Source organism: Elaeis guineensis, chromosome 5 (genome assembly GCF_000442705.2).
Source record: "Elaeis guineensis isolate ETL-2024a chromosome 5, EG11, whole genome shotgun sequence".
NCBI lineage: Eukaryota > Viridiplantae > Streptophyta > Magnoliopsida > Arecales > Arecaceae > Elaeis > Elaeis guineensis.
The window spans coordinates 107,193,965-107,214,980 of record NC_025997.2 but is presented as its reverse complement, the minus strand read 5'-3'; the positions used below and the strand labels follow the sequence as shown (position 1 = coordinate 107,214,980).

The 21,016-nt window shown below is 36.8% G+C and overlaps 1 protein-coding gene across 2 annotated transcripts in view; it reads right to left on the bottom strand.

Moving 5' to 3' along the window:
• The window catches only part of LOC105045417 (beta-galactosidase 8), a 68,713-nt gene that overhangs the window by 13,425 nt on the left and 34,272 nt on the right, over positions 1 to 21,016 (bottom strand). For both annotated transcript variants that reach the window (XM_073258049.1, XM_010923687.3), the window contains exons 12-15: positions 11,144 to 11,340; positions 4,727 to 4,818; positions 3,340 to 3,449; positions 3,153 to 3,248 (exon numbers count right to left, since the gene is read on the bottom strand). In XM_073258049.1, the coding sequence (XP_073114150.1) occupies positions 3,153 to 3,248; positions 3,340 to 3,449; positions 4,727 to 4,818; positions 11,144 to 11,340 (495 nt within the window). The remainder of the gene's footprint in view (positions 1 to 3,152; positions 3,249 to 3,339; positions 3,450 to 4,726; positions 4,819 to 11,143; positions 11,341 to 21,016) is intronic.

Sequence of the window (21,016 nt, the reverse complement as noted above, 5' to 3'; positions counted from 1 at the left end):
AAGGCTGAAGGTTCAGGAGGAAGACAAGATTCTAGGGCTTTCTACTTATGCATAGATTAGATTGGTTAATTTGCCTTCTAGTTCTAGTTCTAGGTTTCTTTTTCAGCTTTATTTTTCTTCGGCTTCACTAATTTGATCTCATGTGGCTAAGGTGCGTTGCTGGACTCTTTGCTTGCATTAGGAGCCACTAACTTGTGCTTAACATGCAATTAGAGGCCTCTTACAAACTGGCACCTTAAAAATGATTAGTTAATTCTGAGCCTTCCAGTTCTAATTCTACATTAGTTTCTCTTCTAGCTTTACTTTGTTTTTGCTTCACTAGTTTGATCTCATGTGGGCTAAGGTGATCTCGAGGACTGCTTACTTGCATCGGGAGCCACTAACTTCTGCTTAACATGCATTTAGAGCCCAAATACAAAGTAGCACCTTAAAAGTAAATGCTCCAAAAATTATTGTTGGTTATGACAGAAAATAATTTCCATGACCTCCCTAACTCAAATGCAAGCCATCCATCATAAGAAGTTCATTCTTTAGAACAAGCTGTAAGAAGATCTTCACCTTGAAAGGCTTCTCTTCCCAAATTTGTAAGAAAAAGGTGATAGAACCCTCCATTGTTTGGGATTCAAAAGATACTCCACATGGAATAAACTTGTTTTGAATCTTGTCTTCAAATCCATTTGACTTTTTCATTGTGCAACAGGAACTGGCGGAGTAGGTTTGTCAAATCTGTGAGTGCTGTCATGTTATAAGCATAGATGAGGCAAGGGAATTTGGAGACCAAATACTTTCACCATGGATGATGTCAGGTCGGGATGCAGCATTTGCATCTCCATCCCAAGCTCGATGTTAAAGTTGACAAAAAATTTCCACGAGAGTTAGTGGTTTAGCCATCTATCAGTTTGAAACTTCACATCCAAACCACTGAAGCCTTGGTTGCAAGTCCACAGGTGAAATCTTTCCTGATTCTTAAGACACTGCCAAATGGAGATTTGATGTTGGGGAAGTAGAAATCAAGACACCCCATCATTAAAAGTAGACACTCAAGATGCAGCCACTCCAAATGCCTCCCTCTTCTTGCAAAAGTCTTCGAAACCACTTACATCACAAAGAGAGTAGATATCTTAAGTCTTAACCATTAAGAACTCCATGACCCCCAACTAGGTTTACATCTAAAATTTACACAGTATCCCCCAACTAGGTTTATATCTGAAATTTTACTCCAGTTGTCTCCATATGAAACTCCGCAGTCCTCACGTTGCCTAACCCCTTAAGGACCCACATTGGGATTTAGAAGATCGAGAAGAAAAATCAGAGTAAAAGTATTATACAGTCCCCCTAAGAACGCAAACCACTTTTCTGACCTGCAAAGAGAGCACATTACTCTTCCAACCTTAGAATACAAATGAATAAACCACAGACATTTTAATCTCTAGCCACTCGAAGGTCTGTTCACTTCACTAAAAACTGGTCCAACTCCAGAAAGTGACCACAGTCATTTACCAGTGTCCAATAAAGTAAGGGCAATCTCTTTAGATGGATCAAAAGAGGCATATCAGCAACTTTGCTACAGCCCTCCCAAGAAAGGATTATCATCTAAAGGATAACCCAAAATCACCAAAAGAGTTGAACCCCCAGTCGATGCTTCTAAGGTATGTACTTCAAGGCAAACTCAATCTATAATGCCATATCAGGGAGTTTAATACCACCAACTTCCAATTATCCTCCCAACTACAGGAGAGACACTCCTTGATCAATGAAATGGAGTTGTCCCAACATAAAGTAGCCACTGCAAAGCATCCGAACCACCTAAAATGTCATGTCCAGTAAAATAGGAGTTCAAATAGAAATTTCTAGCCACCAAGAATAAAGCATCTAAGTCTAAGCCCTTCCTAAATAACAAAGCAAAGCTCATTTCTGCAGCCATCAGCTCAAGGTTCGTAGACTCGATACCCAAATCCGTGCCGGTTGTCGGTCGATACAATACCATACCATACCGTACCGTATCATACCGATAATAAAAAAAATCAAAAAAAAAACCCATCCAATAGCACAAAAAAAAAATCGAGCCGAACCAGACCAAACCGGTCGATATCGGACGGTTTGGGCCGATACCATACCAAACCGATCGGTTCAGTCTGTTTCATGCCATTTTTCAAAAATCCGATCTGAACCAGACCGGTTCCCCGTCGGTATGGTACAATATGGGATGTACCGACCGGTCGGGCCAATACGGAATACCATGCATGAGCTAGATGATTTTTCACAACATTGATAAAATATTGGCCCCTCCAAGGATCGCCATCTCAATAGTGGATTCTATACCAGTATCATCCTAGTATAATGTTAGTACACCTCATGTGGGGGCTGGTTCAACATATCGATTGTTGTTATATCCCGATACCGCATATCAGTATAGTACAGTATGCATTGATACCAACCGATATGCAAACCTTGGTCCCCTCCAAACTCCTTATCAAGAGGAGCCTTCCTTTAGGAGGGAAGTTCCTAAACCACATCTCAAATAAACTTGCCCTCAAGAATCAACCACCAGGGCAGTAAGGCTGATCACCACTTAGGTCGCCTTAGGATGCTCTGATGAGTCCGGAGGGGCGCCTTGGATACCTTTAGGCCCTAAAGCCCCAACATTCACCTTGAATGTCATCTCTCTCATATCCTAGTTAGTACCATAAAATAAAACTAACAACAGCACCTACACAAGGTTCTTTAAATAAAGATCTGACGTATATCCAAGACATGGTAGAGAAAAGGAGCACATCTAACTAAAATATAAAGTCACATTATTTACCTAATAAAGTAATAACAATCAAATTCTTATTATGATCCGAAGAATAAATTCTGATTTTCATCCTCCTATGAGTTGTCCCTCTAAAAACTTTAATTTCAGAAAATTCAGCTTAAATCAGCTTGTCAATTACACATCACTTCATCAGTCAAGGCCAAGTCTAGGATTATAAACATGAGTTAAAACCACTCTAAATTTCGTTAAAGTTGCAACTCTGTTTCATATAAATCATCTAGTAGCTTAACCTGCAATTTATCTTGATTTTTCCTTTGCACATTGTTATTCACAGAATGACATATGACGTATACTTCTGACATTACTTTAACAAACATTGAAGGAGGGAATAAACCTGATAGGTCCATTCTCTAACAGAAAGATCCTCCACAGCATCAAGTGTCACTAAGTAGATACCAGCACCAGCAATATCAAACCAAGGTCCATAGTTCTAGAAACAAAGAATAATATCCGTATCAAGACAATGCTTAGAAGAGCCAGAAAGACACAAAATTTACTTCAAGATAAGAAAATATGTGCACCTGTAGCCCGACCATCATACTTAACAACTCTAGTGAATTATTCCCTTGATTGAGCTTAATTTGCTTGTCAATTGTGAAATTTGCATCATCATGGTCGCCATATCCAAATCCTAAAAGTGTTTCCAGATTTAAAATAAATAATGAATTTTATACAACAGAAAAGCGTATTACAAGTCCATATTTAAGATTGGACTTTGACATTCATAAAGACTTGTAGTATAGCTAAAATTAATGGGAAAGAAAGATAAAAAATTCTGTTACTGTAAGAGATGAGTACTCTGTAGAATTCTAGTCCAAATATTAAATTTTTTTCTGCTTTTTTGGGTCACAACCAAAAAAGATAAGTAATTATGGTATAATAAGGTATAAGATTAGTTCATAAATAGGAACCAGTAAACACCAAAAGCTCTCAGAGCACATTAAAAAGGTGAAAGCTGGAATTGGAAGTAGTGGTAGATGCACCATTCATGTAGGCAGAAGAAAGAGTCATCTCCCTAAAGAAAAATGTTACAGATGATCAGACACCAAACAGGAAAGTTATTACTAGGTCTAAAAATGTGGGTGAATGCTTCAGCAAAGCATTCCATTTCTGGGTGTCTTTACTTGGCAGTTGGCAGTACTTCAAATGAAGGTTATTTAGACTTTTAAGTGTTCATTTTCAAAGTATCAGTTGGGTTTCTTCTAGACTGGCTGAAACTGAAGCTGGCAAGATAGGAAAGGCATGCCAACAGTTTTGTCTAACACGTATCAAATTTTATGACCCAAGTTGACAAAACAAAGGAACCAAAACTAGAGCCTGGATTGATGTAATTGCTAGGCAATGCAGCTATATAAGTCGGGATAGAGTTTACTTTCCCAGATATCTACGCCACTCCTAGTTAAAAAGTATATAGGAAGTGGCTATATGCATACACAGACATATATAGATACATTTATACACACACATATCCAAACTCTTCTTTCATTAAGCCAAAATACATAAATCTATATATACATATATATAGACTTTTTCATGAAGCCAAAATGTTGGGGCCATTGCTCTTCTATCACTTAACTAAAGCTCACTAGTGCAAGTATAAAGCCAAACTAGTATTCGTAAGGTTCTTTTGATGATGTTACATGACAAGAATGGTCAAAGTAATGGCTTAGGATCATCTAGTTTTAATGAATAACGGGAAGATGCCTTGCAAAAGGCACCCAAAGCTTATTAGATTATGTGTGCCTTTGGATGGCTACATCTTAAACCAATGCTGGTATTGGATAACTAGAGTAACATTGTGAAAAATATAATCACTTGAAGAAATAATGGAATATTTACATTATAGACAAAAGCTTCTGAAGTCAAAAAAATAATAATAATAATAACAATGTAAAAGCTGCTCATAACCTTCAAGTCTTTTATTTATGAAGAGTAGTGCTGCATGTCCCAAACTCCCAATATGAAGAAATACTTCTTTTGCCTCTTCATTCACATTTATACTGCCAAAATTATGCACCATATTAAAAAATCAATACTGATGCAATGATCACTATAACAGATATGCATGAACCATCCATTTTTTACTTTAAAGGAACACTAGAATTTTAGAAGATAAAATGTAGATATAGAAAAAGGTTATTTGATTGCTTGTAATTCTAATTGCATGACGTAGGAATTGCTTTTGCTTGGTTACATGTGATTGACAATAACTAGTGTTTACAGTTGTTTGGTTGTATCATGATAAAAGAAGTGTGATAACTTGCAAATGAATAGGTAAAGTAACCCCCTCAGAAACAATGTGCTGTTTATTTTTATTACATTTTACTAATAGGTGACCAACCATTGACCTTTTTTTATGCAGTATACAATAATATTATATTATTATAATCAATTGTATTTAAAATAATTATATCCTATTATAGTAGTATTAACTATTTATTGCAATAAATATTATAATAATGCATAATAAATTGTAATTATATAATGATATTGCATAAATACATTTTAGCACTATATAAATATTACAATGATAAAAGAGAAATATAATAATAATATAATTAATAGTTTAATACAACCACCGTACTAATTATTGTATTATTACAATATTTTTCAATATTATAATTATAATTTATTATATAAAACTACAATAACAAAATAATGGTAATTGTTATAATGATGGATTACAACAATTAAAATAACAACCACTACAATATAGTTATAAAGTTATGATTATGATAGTATTATTTCATATTGTAATACTTATATAATTATGGGGAATTTGACCCCTAGTCCTTCCATGGACTAGGCTATAATCTTTAATCCTTGGCACCAGAAATATAACACCCGATCCAAATTATATAGTTTTTATAAGTTATAACTCTCAGTATCTGCTCACTATCTCTCATTTTAAAATGACCAATAAATCCCTTTCCACTTAATTTCCTCACCCTCTTCCATGTCTTATTCAATCTTCCCATCCTGATGAGACCTACCACCTCATCAGGATCCGCTTCTCCATTCGTGGCTCCCCAAACCCATTGCAGTCCCTATAGCCTCTCTATTAACATGTTCTGGCATGTCACAGCATGAGGCTTTGCCACCCACTGCGAGTGTTTGAGTGTCACATAGGCATTGTGGTGGTGGGGGATTCTTTGATTACATCACATTTTTCTATTGCACTTAAGAGAGGTTTCCTGCATTGGGATATGTCATGCTCTTCCTATGGCTCGTGGCCCTTGGCTTATGGCCCGATTTTATATGTTGGGCAACATTGTCACTGATTACTTCTTCTCTAGTCTTGCAGAACTTTCAAGTTTGTTAAGTCAAGCTAGTTTGGTCTGGTTTAGTTATTATGAATGAGTTGATTTGGCAATGTTGACAAAGCAGTCAGTCTACATAAAATGGCTTCTAATCTTTTCAGAGACATCAAGTACATTGAATGCCTTGTATATTTGACATAATCATATACTTTCCTGGATTTGTTGCAACCACATAAGATTTTATTCCCTTTCTTTCTTCTATTTACGTGCATATATTAATTATCTTAACCTATAGCTCTATTATGATGGCACTCTATGTGGAGTTGGACAAACTCAATTGCCAGTTCGAGCCCTCACAGCTAGTTATCCTGGCAAACTATAAAATGTGGTATGCCTTTCTATCATTTGGCTTCCTAGTCTAGGATAGCTTTTTGGTCAATTGCTTTAGCAAGTTGCAATAGGGGCTCTCTCACACCATTCTTTGTAATTTTTGCTAGTCAGCTTAGCTTTAATTTATCTGTTTATGACTTTCTTTTACAGAAGATACTGATCGAGTTAGTTGACAATATTCCCTTCATCTCCTGATGGTATGTGATAAGGTGGTTGTGGTTAATTTGTCATTGTACAAATCTTGAGTGGTACTCCAAGTTATGCTCATTGTTGCAACATATGTATAGATATTTCTATTTCAAAAATAAAAAACATCAATGTGAAAATCTACATGTAGTTACATGCTGAATCTCTCCCTGTTTTTCCCCCTTCCCTCCATCTGAACCTCTAGGTAGACCTTGGGTACAGGTTAACATCATTCATGATCTTTGCAAACAATTTGCCATCGGCATTGTGGATAAGGTTACCTTCCTTGATGATATTGAAGTGGAAAAGCTCAAAAAGATGCTCAGAAGGACCGGGCAAGGAAAGAGTTTGCCAGCCAAGAGCTGATTTAATAGGGGCTGGGGTTCTTTGAGGATTTTGAGTGTATTGAGTGTTTGATGTATGAAGTCCTGCTTCAGATGTGGCCTTATGAGGTGATCAAATCTAATTTTATTAGACCTGGATGTAGGATTTGTTGAAATTAAGAGATGAGATCTTTTGTGATTAACTAAAAAAATTTTATTTTCGACTGTGTTCAACTAATAAATTTAGTGACTGAATTATATAATAAAATAGTAATTCATCATTTTTTTTCTTGTTTGATTTAACGTGATACCTAATATAAAGCCCATGCAATAGATAAAAAATGTATTAGGTGCTATTAATTATTATTCTCTTGGCTTGGTTCTGTGGAGAATCTGGATAGCAGCATAAGGAGGGGGTTTTTATAAGTTAAGGATGTGGAATGGGCTTTTTGGGTTGGTGATCCATGGCAAAGTGTAAGAGGTTGTGGTTGTCTAACCTTCTTCTCAATTTTATTTTAGTATCTGGGAAGTTAGATCTATTATTGGTGGGAAAGTTTAGGGAGTTAGCTAGAAGCGACCACTAGGTGCACGATGCTGTGTTTGATTGGAGGGGAACATAGGGAAAATAGGAAACTTGGGAACTAATCATATCAATTTTTAAGCCATTACTCCTTGGAGCATAGTTTACATAATACTATTAGTCTCTTGTAATGGTTCATGTAGGTCTAGAAACCATAACTTTCACATTATTAGCATACAAATTCTAACCAGCTAAGCCAATAGGCTAGAAGTAGTGTTCTTAGCTCTGTGTTAGGGTGAATTAGGTGGTAGGGACAAATATTTTGCTTCCTTTAAGAAGAACAAGACATTGGCCATGGATCCCAAACACTTTGCAAGTTTTATGTTGATAAACGATTCAAGGTGTTATTAACTATCGTGCAATCCTCTTGAATTATTGTTGTGCAGAGAGAGCTTAACCATATGCATAGAGATTTTAATTGTGTGCAAGGAGACCTAAACTATGTGTAGGGGATATCAACCGTGTGCAGGAAAATACTGTGTTTAGAAATCTTAACTATATAAAAAGAGACCTTAATAGTATGCACAGAGATCTTAAACTGTGTGCAGGAAGACTTTAATTGTGTGCAAAGGGATATTAACTGTGCCCAGGGGTATTAACTAGATGCATAGAGATTTTAACTTTGTGCATAGAAATCATTACTATATGCATGGAGACCTTAATTATGTGCAAGGGATATTAAGTATATCTGGGGGATATGAACCATGTACATAAAGATCTTAACCGTATGCACAGAGACCATCACTGTGTGTAGAAAGACGGTAACTATGTGCAGGGGCATATCAACCATGTCTAGGAGGATACTGTGTGCATAAAGATCTTAATTATGAGTGGGAAGATCTTAATTGTGTGCACAGAGATATTAAGCGCCTATAACTCTACCTATTAATTAAGCGCCTATGGTATTCTGGTCCAGCCACAAGGTATAAGTGTGGCCATAGTTAAAGGCTGATGAGTTGAGTGAAATTTATTTTGAAACAGATTTTTGAATATCATTAGTTTCAAAATCAGATATATGATAATATTTATGAATATTTGAAAGATACTGATATTACTGAATTCATGTTTTAAAAATGAATTTGATTATGTTTGTACACTGATTAATGATAAATCATACTTTAATTATTGCAACCCATATTATCACATGAATTATCTAGTCAAGGTATTCATTGCTTACTAGGCTGTCTAGCTCATTACTCTATATTTTACTATTTTGACAAATTTAGAGGATTAGTTTGACTTGGAGATTCGAAATGAAAGAATAAATTAGAGGCAGACTTTGATATTTGTATTTTAAATTAGGATTTATTGAAATTTGATGCAAGACCATGGAAAATTATTTTATAAGATATTTGATTTAGTTATTTGAACCAAAATTGAACGTTAATTATTTGAATTTTGTTTTGCTGCTTTATAATATCATGATGAGATGCTTTGCATGCTTGTGGAGAGAGTTCTCCATGAGTATACGACAATTGCCGTGATCCTTTGACTCTCGATCTCGAGTCAGGGGCATGACATATCTATTAAGGACCAAGGGATATGAATAAGCTAAATAATAGTTAATATTATATAATAATAACAATTTGTCCCTTCTAATGATGGATAATAGTTCAAAAATGTGTATATATATATGTATTTGTATATTTGTACATCTGATAATTTTTGAGGGGCTCATTATTAGGGTTATATATTATTAAAATTAGGCATTGCTGGGGTGGAAGACCAGGATGAGGCGGAGTTCTCTTGGCCTGTGAACCACGCCTGAAGTCATGTCATGTTACTAGTTGATCTCATTGATCAATAGCCTATTCTAATCAAAGATGCTTTGGACCAAGATAAAGCTCTTCTGGAATGTCTGGAGAACTTCGTTATCCAATTTAGGCTTTTTTTAGCATGTGCCAGGGTGGGTGGGAAAGGGCAGTGTTGGGATTTCTATGTGGTGAGGGATGGGATAGGGACCAGCAATTAGAGCAGTACTTGCCCTCTAGATCGACAATTTAATTGTCAGTCAACTGGGACTTTTCATCATAACAGAGTGTACGGAGGGATCAGCAATTAAATTGCGACATATATTCTTATTATAATAGATATATAATTATGAAATAAAGTATTATAATAATTTATAGTTTATATATACTATAAATTTATGATTTAAGTTAGACAAGTGAGAAAGTCAGAAGATACAAGACAAATGGCACAGAATAGGAATTGGAGGACTAGAAATTGGTGGGTGAATTATTGGGCACTAGTGAGTATTTTTTGTTCTATTTCAAAGCATATTTGTTGAGGACCAAGCGATATGGATGAGTTAATTAATAATATATAATAATGATAATTTTTCCTTATAATGATGGATAATAGTTCAAAAATGAGTATGTATGTAGGAATGTATGTATGCATATATATATACAACCTGACACTTTTTGAGGCCTTGTTATTGGGGTTATATATTACAGAAGTTTGGTGTTGTTAAGGTGGAAGACCAGAAGTGAGGTGGAGTCTTCCTAGCCTACGAACCACAAGCGAAGTCATGTCACATTAGTAGTTGATCTCATTGATCAACAGCCTATCCTGATCCAAGATGTTCTGGACCTAGATAAAGCTCTTCTAGAAAGATTGGAGAACTTCGTTGTCAACTTTAGGCTATTTTTTCAGCACATGCAGGGATGGACGGGGAAGGGTGGGGGGAAGGACAGTGTTGGGATTTCTATGTTGGGAGGGATCGGATGGGGACCGGCAAGTAAAGCAATACTTGCCCTTTGGACCGACAATTTTACAGCCGGTCAATAGGGAATTTTCATCATACTTAGAGTATATGGAGGGACCGGCAATTAAATTGCTGTATATATTATTATCATAATAGATAAATAATTACAAAATATAGCATTATAATAATTTAGAGTTTATATATAGTATAAATTTGTAATTTATGTTGGACAAGTGCGAGGGGGTGAGAAGATACAAGGCAGGTGGCATAGGATTTGAGACTTAATTTGCAATTGGTATTGTGATCATTCTTGACCGCAATACTAAATGCAACTTTTGGGGCTTTTTTCTCACAAATCCTATTGCAAGTTGCAACTAAATTGCAAGTAACCAAAGAACTAAAGATGGTCGCCAGCAACACTAGTTGTTACTATTAGATTTACAACCTGCTCCATTGCAGTCAACCAAACAGCTCCTAGATGCATTCAAGTTGTAAAGAAGTTCGCAAATCAAGATTGGTAAAAGCATGCATGGTGGCATATTCCAAATAGAGTAAGAATAGACATACTTCATGGTGAAAACTAATAACTGATCATATAAGAAATTTTTTTAAAAAATCTTGAAGAAAAAAATACCACATTATGAAGCAATATGATAGATCAGCAGTGGCAACTTTTCATTTTTCATTCTTTTAAAAATAGTATATGCATTTGATAATCCATATTTCCATATAAACACCAAAGATAAGTGGGGAAGAATGTTTCTTTGCTTCTAACCTATCATTCATTAATTTTTCACTTTCTTTTATTTTTTGATGTTAAAGGCACCTGAAGCTAGACAGCCATGAAAAATGCTTGAAATTGACATAAACAATTACCTAATTGAATACCATAAATAGTCGCTAATGTCCCTTGTGGTATTAATCTGTTCCAAAAGACCTGGTGCAACAAATGAGTTGTTATACTGAGTTCCCACTTGTTCTTTATACCACTGCCATGCTGAGGATTCTAGAAAGTACTCCTTGTTGACTTTATGTTGATGTGATGAACCAGCAGTAGATTTTTGTGAAACAACCTTCAATCAATATGGAACATACAAGCCGTAAGCAAAGTGTCAATAGGAAGGCAACCAGAAATTATGTAATAGTTATAGTGAAAGCTACACCACATCTAAATCACAACCCCGGATCATTAACTTAGAAGTTGTTCCAAGAAAATAAGCAATCAAAATGGAAACCAAAAACATAGTTTTGTTAGAAACTTTAGCTATTTTATATCTCACATTTCTATGTTCGTGAGAAAGATCAGCTTAAGGAAAACATTCAGACCACCTCTCTTTTGTACAAACCCTCATAAACCCACCTCTGCCCGCATTTCAATCTGCCTGGAGGCCCTGGACACTGAACCACAAGTTAGCCCACACTGTCTCTTCCATTTGAAAAGTTTTGATTTTAAAATGAAGATCACATGAACCTAATCTCTGCCTGTTGGAAGGAAACTCAACCCCGATCCTATCTAGCCATGACTATTATGTGAAAGCTAAGTCACCATAGAGCCAAAATAAACGTTTGATGCATGAGCAACATCACAAACATCATTATGGGATTTAAGCTCTTATTGGACAAGATAAATGCTCTCAATCTAATCGAGTAATCCAGTTCTTTGACAACCTTTGAAGCATATCAAAGACCTGCTCTTGAATCCCAATTGGATAATTTTGCTCTCCAACAAGAGGTACTGTGGTGACATCAATTGAGAATAAACTGGCTAACAAAAGGTGACCATAATACAACTTTTTCCATATATTTCCATGCTAGACTTAGGCATAACCATATCACCAGCCTCTCCATGGCCAATGAGATGCCGCGTGCAAAGAGAGCATTTCCAATGAGCTTCAGCCTTTCTATTCTCAACTCTTCATAAACCAACCTTTTCCTTTGTCGGCCTCCACTAGAATGTCATTGTACCCCTTAAAAATTCTAACCTTTACTCTTCACCTCCCTTTTAGTGCAGGTGAACTCAAAGAGGTGATTCTTAGCCTATCTAATGAGAGTCCCAAGCTCAGAGAGATCTCCAATCTTCTTCAAAAATATTTGGGCAATTGTCAAGCAGAATTTCCTAAATTTTTTTAGAACATCATCTACAAAAAGCATGTGTCAGCAGACTTATCTACAAACACATCACCTTGATCCCAAAGAAAGAGGAGACTCAATTGTAAAGGACTTGTGGACATCGACCTTCCTAATGAACTCTCAAAATCTTCTCCAAAAGAAGCCGATCCTCCTAAATCTGATTGGCATTTTGAAGTCTGCTTTCCTCCAAGGAAAATCTACTGTTGACAGTTATGCCTAAGCTGTTGAAATCGTCTTGTGCTACCACTCCATGCCAAGAAAAGGTGTTATGATCAAACTTGATTTTGAAAAGGTATTTGATTTCATCATGTGCAATTATTTACATAATTTGCTGCTAGCTGGTTTTCTTTGATTAGAAACTATGGAGTTGTCTATACCTATCTAATAGCAAATTTGTTATCTGTCTTAATGGATCTCCAACAGGGTGATTTAGCCTTTTCTTTTCATCTTGGTTGCAGATATCCTTTTTAGAATTGTGATATATGGCATGCATCACCATGATGTTTTTACTAGACTTTGTCTAACCCTTGATGGCTTCATTACCACCCTCCTCCAATTCAGCAATGGTACTATCCTGTTATAGGAAAGAGATCCTTAATTTAGCTTGACAACAACCCAAGCACTAGTTTTGAGCTCTTGATTTCCTTCCTATCAAATATCTTGGTCTCCTCCTTAATCTTGGTCCACATAGGAAGTCTAGCTGGGGGACCCTCATCAATACTATCAAAGCCAACTCTCAACCTAGAAGGGGAACTCTCCTTCAGAGGCTGACTAAGCCTAATAAGTTCAATTTTATCTTCACTTAAAACTTTATGTAGTTTCTCCTTCTAGTTAATTGGATGGCTCAAAGTATTGATAGAATTATATGAGTTTTCTTTTGGTGCAGTGAGAAGTCTATTCCGGGTGGATTCTGTCTTGTTAGTTGGAAATCTTGCTGCAAGAGCAAAGCTTAGGGAAGACCAGGCATCAAAGACCTTCATTTAATGAACCTTGACCTCATGAAGATATTGAAATGATATCCTTCACCACCTCATGACCATTGAAATTCTATGTTAAGAGCAACAAACTAGACAACATGTAGATTATTTTGGCTCAACTAGAGTGAATCCAACTACACTTCCTCCTTTTGGAAAGGGGTACTTGACACTGAGGAGGTCCATCCCATAACTTAAAGTTCACTCTAGGGAATGAGTGAACTATTAGATTTTGGACAGACAGGCAGGCCAATGAACTATCATTTGCATCCCTCTTAAGCTGTTCAAACTTCATGACAATGAAGATCTTGTTATGGACACCTCATTATATAAGTTGATAAAACCTTGTGGCATCCCATCTTCCGCAAGGTGATTTGCTGTAGAACTTCAAGATCACGGTTATCTGTTGCTTGCTATTATCCATCTCTCCTAATCCTAACGCAAACATTTCTTAAGGGAGTTAGGAAAGTTTGGCTTTTTCACAATCCATTGCTATCATTCTTTCCTTAAAACCAATGATATCAATGATATATCCTCCACTTCCCCCACTTTAGAAATCTTTGGGCCCATCAAAAAACTAAAATCTTCTTATGTGTTGCTACTGAAAGCAAAATACTAAATGAAGACAACATATGAAGAAAGAATTGAGCCTCTACTAATAGATGTGTACTTCACTACTTTGCACAAACATTCATTAAAGTTCTAATGACCTCTTTCACTGCCATCTATCCAAAAAAATTTGGGTACAACTCAAATTGAAATGTGGCATAAAAAGGCATCTAAGTTCCTTTTCTCCCTTTAGACTACCTAGAGAATTAAGCACACAAAGAAGTTCAAGTCAGTTTAGGACTCTCTTGTGGTCTTATCTCTTAGAATATATTTTGCTTAAACAAAGAAATAGAATTTTTCTTTTTTTTTTTATGACAATCATGGTGCATTGACTATGGATGCAGAGGCATTACTACTTGCTCAAAATTTACTCCAAATTTGTGGTTAAGATGGACAATGTGGCGACAAGCTATTTTCAGACCTTGGAGAAGTTATTACCTAAGCAAGCTTGTTGCAAGATTTCCTAGAAAAATTTGAGATGAGCATGGAGTACAAGTTGAATAGGGAAAACCAACACCCTTAGGGCTTGTTTGGATAATCCAGTGCAATTCAACAGGATTCACAAGAACACAAGCTAAGTAAGGCCCATATTCATAGTATTCATAGGAATTTTTCAGAGTGGGCCAGCCCGAATCCGATAAGGAGGAAAAATGACCTCACCAAAACTTTTTTTTCCATAAAGGAATGAACTAGAAAAAGTCCAGTGACATCAGCTAAGCAAGATCTTATATTCTATAATACTAGAAATCCTATTTCCAATGTTGAGTATTGGTGTATATATGTAGTGAGGCTATTTATAGTCTTGTCTATATTTAGAGTTATGCTATTGTTGGTGTATATATGTAGTGAGGCTATTTATAGTCTTGTCTATATTTAGAGTTATGCTATTTTTAGTTGTCTATATTTGTATAGTCATGTGCACGTCACATGTACCCTTGTATTCTTGTATATATAAAGAGATTTTACATGAGCACTCCTCACGACTTATTCTCCAGATTCTTTCTTTCTCTTTTGCTCTCTCTACATGGTATCAGAGCCAAAGGAGAAGGAGAAACCTTAGCCGCCATCCTTTGTCCTGCAACAGTCCTCACCGCCATCCAGTCACTATCCGGTTGGCCCCTTTGTCTTCTTTGTCTACTACAGCAGTCCTTATCGTTGCTCTTTTCTATTCAACACTACTGTTTGTTCAAATCAACAGCCACAAATTTCTGATCTTTTCTATCCGCTGCTATCTTCCAAGTCGCAAGCAGCAGATGAAAAGATCGTCAGTTCCTTCATCGCGTGTCCAGTATATCCACAGAGGCTTATCGCCGTCACTGCCCTAGTGTCCAGCAGCAGCAGACGCCGGCCAGACTCAGTCCCTCCAACCCTTCCAATCTGTCTAGATCTTGTTTTCTCTGCAAAAAATCTGTTCTAAATAGCAACAGCCGCTATTCTTCTTATCCAGATTTTCCTGCTGCCCTTGATTGGATCTCTCTTCAATCCAAAATCATTGTCCAATGGCTTCTACTTCAGACATTACAGCCACATCCACCACATCCACCTTAAGGGTGAATACACCTGTCCTCACCGGATCCGCTATGAACACTGCTGACAAGTTGAATGGTAAAAATTATTCGTCGTAAGCTGTATCTATGGAGTTATGGTGCAAAGGTCAGGGCGTTTCTGACCATCTTACATCCTCTATTGATTAGATCTCTGTTGCTAGTCGAGACCAGTGGAAAAGAGTCGATGCTCAGATTCTTGGTTTGATTTGGTAGACCATCGACTCTGACCTATTTTCTATCTTCAGACCGATCCATACATGTTATGGTACCTGGGTCCATGCTCGAGAATTGTACTCGAGCAATTTTACACACTTGTACGATGTGATTGGTTCTCTTTTTCATTTTCAGTAGGGAGATTCTGAATGCGGTCTTATCTGCGGCGCCATCAGTCACTTGCTACTGAGTTACATGAGCTATTATCATTTTCTCCTGATATTCAAGTCCAGCAGGTTCAATGGGATCATCTGATTACTGTCTTATGTCTCCATGAGATTCGTCCAAAGTTAGAGGGTGTTCGCATTCAGATCCTTAGTTTAGATCCTATACCCTCTCCTACAAATGTTTACTCACGTTTACTCCAAGCATCCATAGGGGTAAACCGTCCTGATACAACTTCATCCTCCAACCACTCTGCTTTGTCCACTAAATTCTCAAGAGATTCAAGTTTTAGAGGTGGACGAGGTGGTCGTCGAGATCGTGGTGGTAGAGGTGGTCGTGGTGGTGGTTGTCCCTGGTGCATCCACTGTAATCGTCATGGGTGCACCCGGGACATCTGTTACACTTTTCATGGATTTTCACAGTGGACTGCACATAATGTGCAAACTCAGTCAGCAAAGGACAACTCGGTAGTGTCTGCCTCGGCTTCTGACAGTGTTACAATCTCTGAAGAGGAGTATACATGGTTTCTTCAATTCCAAGCATCACAGCAAACTTCCTTATCCATCACTGCTTTACCACAATATGGTAATCCGACTATCTATATAAGGTAACCTTGTTCCTTGGATTTTTGATTCTGATGCCTCTGATCACATGTCTGTGCACAAACATAGTTTTGCCCATATCATTGAGTCACAAACCTTACCACATGTTACTTTGGCTAATGGGCCCACTACTCTAGTTTGGGGTAGGAAAACTATTTTTCTTCATCCTAATTTGCCCTTATCTTCTGTTTTATATATTTCTGATTTTCCTATTAATTTAACATCCATTAGCTAATTTACTAAATAATTGCATTGCTCAGTTACCTTTTCTTCTGATTCTGTGGTGGTGCAAGACTTAAAGACAGAGAGGATGATTGGTTCCGATTTTGAGTCCCGTGATTTGTATCGGTTGTCTAGACCACTAATGTGTGTAGTTGCTGCTACGTCTCTTCAAATTTACAGCCAGTTAGGTCATCCTCATCTCCAGAATCTCCAAAAGATGATGTCTAGTGTGTCTGGTGTCCGTGAGTTAAATTGTGTGTCGTGTCAGTTAGGAAAGCAGAGTCGTAGTCTTTTTTCTAGTCGGTCAAATAAACATGCTTTAGCACCCTTTAGTCTTGTTCATCTGATATTTGGGGACCTAGTAAAATTATTTTTTCTATGAAATTTAACTATTTTGTCACTTTTATTGATGATTATTCTTGCATGACTTGGGTGTATTTATTACGTAATCGTTCTGAATTATTTTCAATTTTTACTGCATTTTATACTGGAGTTAAAAATCAGTTTTATACATCCATTAAAATTTTTCGAAGTGATAATGCTCGTGAGTACTTATCTACTAATTATGACTACTCATAGAATTCTTCATCAGACATCTTTCGCTAATACGCCTCAACAAAATAGGGTAGCAGAGCGCAAAAATCATCATCTTATTGACACAGTATGGACAATTCTCATACATATGCATGTGCCTATTCATTTTTTAGATGTCGCTGTTCTTACTGCATGTTATCTCATAAATCGTATGCCTTCATCCATGTTGCATGATCAAATTCTCTTTTCGATTTTATTTCCTAGAAACTCCCTGTATGTCTTACCTCCTAGGATCTTTGGATGCACCTATTTTGTCCATTAGTCTGGTCCTAGTCATGATAAGTTGTCCCCGAGATCCTTAAAATGTATCTTTCTCGGATATTTTCGATCCCAAAAGGGATATAGGTGCTACTCTCCTATTTTTCATCGTATCTTTATATCATCTAACATCACGTTCTTTGAGTTCATTCCTTATTTTTCTCCTGGGTCTAAGTCTATTATCTCTCATGAGGAGACTGTTTCTATTGGGTTGCCTGTATCTCTTCCCTCTGGTGACACATCCTTGTCATCTATGCCCATTCCTCCTCTATCTCGATCTAGATTTGATCGGCCAAATTTTCAGACATCAGTGTTGTGCACCACCTGGGATCCCTTCTGCTGAGCCCACGGATTCAACACCGGCACCACTCGCTTCTCTGCCAGATAGTCCTACTACACTAGCTCCTTCTGACCTGGATGTTTCTATTGCTCTGCGCAAAGATAATCGAACAAAATATCTCATTGATTGTTTTGTTAGTTATCTATCTTTATCTCTCAGATATGCTACTTTTATTTCCTTGCTTGCTTCGATCTCCATTCCTTGTACTGTTATAGAGGCACTTGCTCATTCCGACTGAAAGGAGGAGATGGATGATGAGATGTCTGCACTGCATGCTTTGGATACTTGGGGACTTGTTCCACTTTCTCCAGGTAAGTCCATTGTTGGTTGTCGCTGGGTTTATACTGTTAAGTATTCTTCTGATGGGCAGGTTAACAGATTGAAGGCTCGATTGGTTACAAAGGATTTTACTCAGGTGTTTGGCCAAGATTATCTTGATACGTTCTCACCTGTGGCTAAACTCACATTTGTTCGTCTTCTCTTGAGTTTAGCTGCTATCTTTCACTGGCCTCTTCATCAGCTGGATATTAAGAATGCGTTTCTGCATAGTGATCTTCACGAGGAGGTTTATATGGAGCAACCTCCTGGGTATGTTGCTCAAGGGGAGTACATATGTCGGTTGAAGAAGTCATTATATGGCCTGAAGCAGTCTCCCCGGCCTGATTTGGGAAGTCCAGCTCTGTTATTCTTCAATTCGACCATCTTAAAAGTACTTCTGATCATTCGATTTTTTATAGGCATTCGGAGCCAGGCAAGCGCATTCTTTTGATTGTCTATGTGGATGACATTGCTATTACTGGTGATGATATTGATGGCATTACTGCTCTAAAGGATTATTTACATCAGCAATTTCAGACCAAAGATCTGGGAGAGTTACGATACTTTTTTGGTATTGAGATTGCTCGATCTCATCAGGGTATAGTTGTGAATCAGAGGAAGTATGTCCTTGACATGTTGGAGGAGACAAGTATGTTAGGATCTCGTCTTGTTGATACTCCTATGGATCCTAATGTACGACTTGTTCCTGGCAAGGGGGAGCCTTTGTCAGATCCTGAAAGATATCGGAGATTAGTCGGGAACCTGAATTATCTTGCAGTCACCAGGCTAGATATTCTTTTGTTGTTAGTGTTGCCAGTCAGTTTCTCGACTCTCCTACTGTTTGTCATTGGGAGGCTGTTGTTCGCATTCTTAGATATCTAAAGAGTGCATCAGGCAAAGAGTTATTTTATCAGGATCATGGTCATAGCCAGGTAGTTGGCTATACAAATGCAGATTGGCCAGGATCTCCCTTAAATAAACAATCTACCTCTAGGTATTATGTCTTTCTTGGTGGTAATCTTATCTCATGGAAGAGCAAGAAGCAGGGAGTTGTTGCTCGTTCTAGTGCTGAGGTGGAATATGAATATCGTGCTATGCTTTAACCCGAAAATCATTAGACCCGAAAATATGACTTCATAGACATTCGAATGCTTCCCCACCAAAAAAATATATGATATTAGGCTCATAATTCAATGCATGAACCACTAGAAACCTTTCCTAATTTGATCTAAACTCCATCTTAATATCCATGGGAACTTTAAGCCTAGTCTGTTACCATATAACAACAAAAGTAGCTAATGCTCAACATTATACAAGAAAATTTATGTTTCAATACAAGTCTCACATGCCTTATGCAGTCTTCTATAACTCGAACTGTTTGGTTGGAAAGGCATTGAAGTCTTTAGATCCAAAAATAGACTAAATAAGGATTCACAATATAAAACCTAATTTCAAGATCCACAATCTTTACTAGGAACTGCGCCAGTCAACTACCAGTATGGTACCAATCCAAACCATACCTACACTCTCCACATTGATGCATACAATTGGGTATCGATTGAATTTTTTGTTATTTTATTTTTTATTTTTTAATTTAATATTAATTTAAGGTTTATGGATCTCTCAATTACTAGTTATAAGCATATTTTTTAATATTATTTTACTTCTATACATGGTATTTCATACCGATCAGAACCAGCTGGTACATCTCGTACCATACCATACCGACAAAGAAACGGTCCGACTTAAATCAGATTTTCGAAAAATGGCCTGAACTGGACAAAATTGGTCAATTTGATATGGTATCGGCCCAAACCATCTGATACTGGATGGTTTGATTCGGTTTGGTACGATTCGAGGCCAATTCGGTCCTATTCAACCCGATTTCTTTTTCTTTTTTTTATGCTATTGGATGGGTTTTTTTTTGATTTTTTATATCCGATATGGTACGGTACAGTATGGTACCGATCGATAATCGGAATGGGTTCCAATACCAAGTCCGCAAACCTTGCTTCTATATTGGTCCCATGTGACTATGACTGCTTAATAGATACAACCATGGTTTGTTGAACTGACCACACCGAACCGAACTGACATGGAAATATGATAGTTTGGCCCTAATTTTTGAAACAAGGCTTAAACCAGCCTGAACCACTCTAAACTGAGCAAAACCGCCTGGTTCGGTATGGTTCGAGGTGAACCAACCTGTTCCCTCTTTTTTTTTTGTGGTGCTATAGCATTTTTGTTTGTTTTTTAGTGGTGCTACAGTGTCGGTGGAGGGTGGCTTTAAACAAAGTTGAAAATCAAAAGCTCGGTACCTCCTTGTCAAAATCCATTTTCCTTCCCTATCTATAATGCAAATGACAAGCAAAACGAGGAGAACTCATCAATTAGAGGTATGTAATCTTATCTTATCTTTCATTTCTCCTCTTCCTTTTTTTAAAAAAAAATTAAAAGCCATGAAAATTGAAAAAATAAGGGAAAATCATGTCAAAATTTTTAATGTTGGTATAATTTCATTATATATTGTAGATCTATAGATGATCTACACAATGACATTGAAATTATTAATTTTTATTAAGATTGTCTCCCTCTAATATAATATTATGTTAGATTTAGATCCATATCACACGCTTAATCGTGGGTGTATCAGAGTGATACAAACATCAAATAAGATCAAGAAACAATAATTTGGACTTAAAATCATTCAAGAAATAACAAAAAATTAGACATCTTAGAAGTCAAAAAAAAGAAAACAAAACAAAAAAAAGGATGTG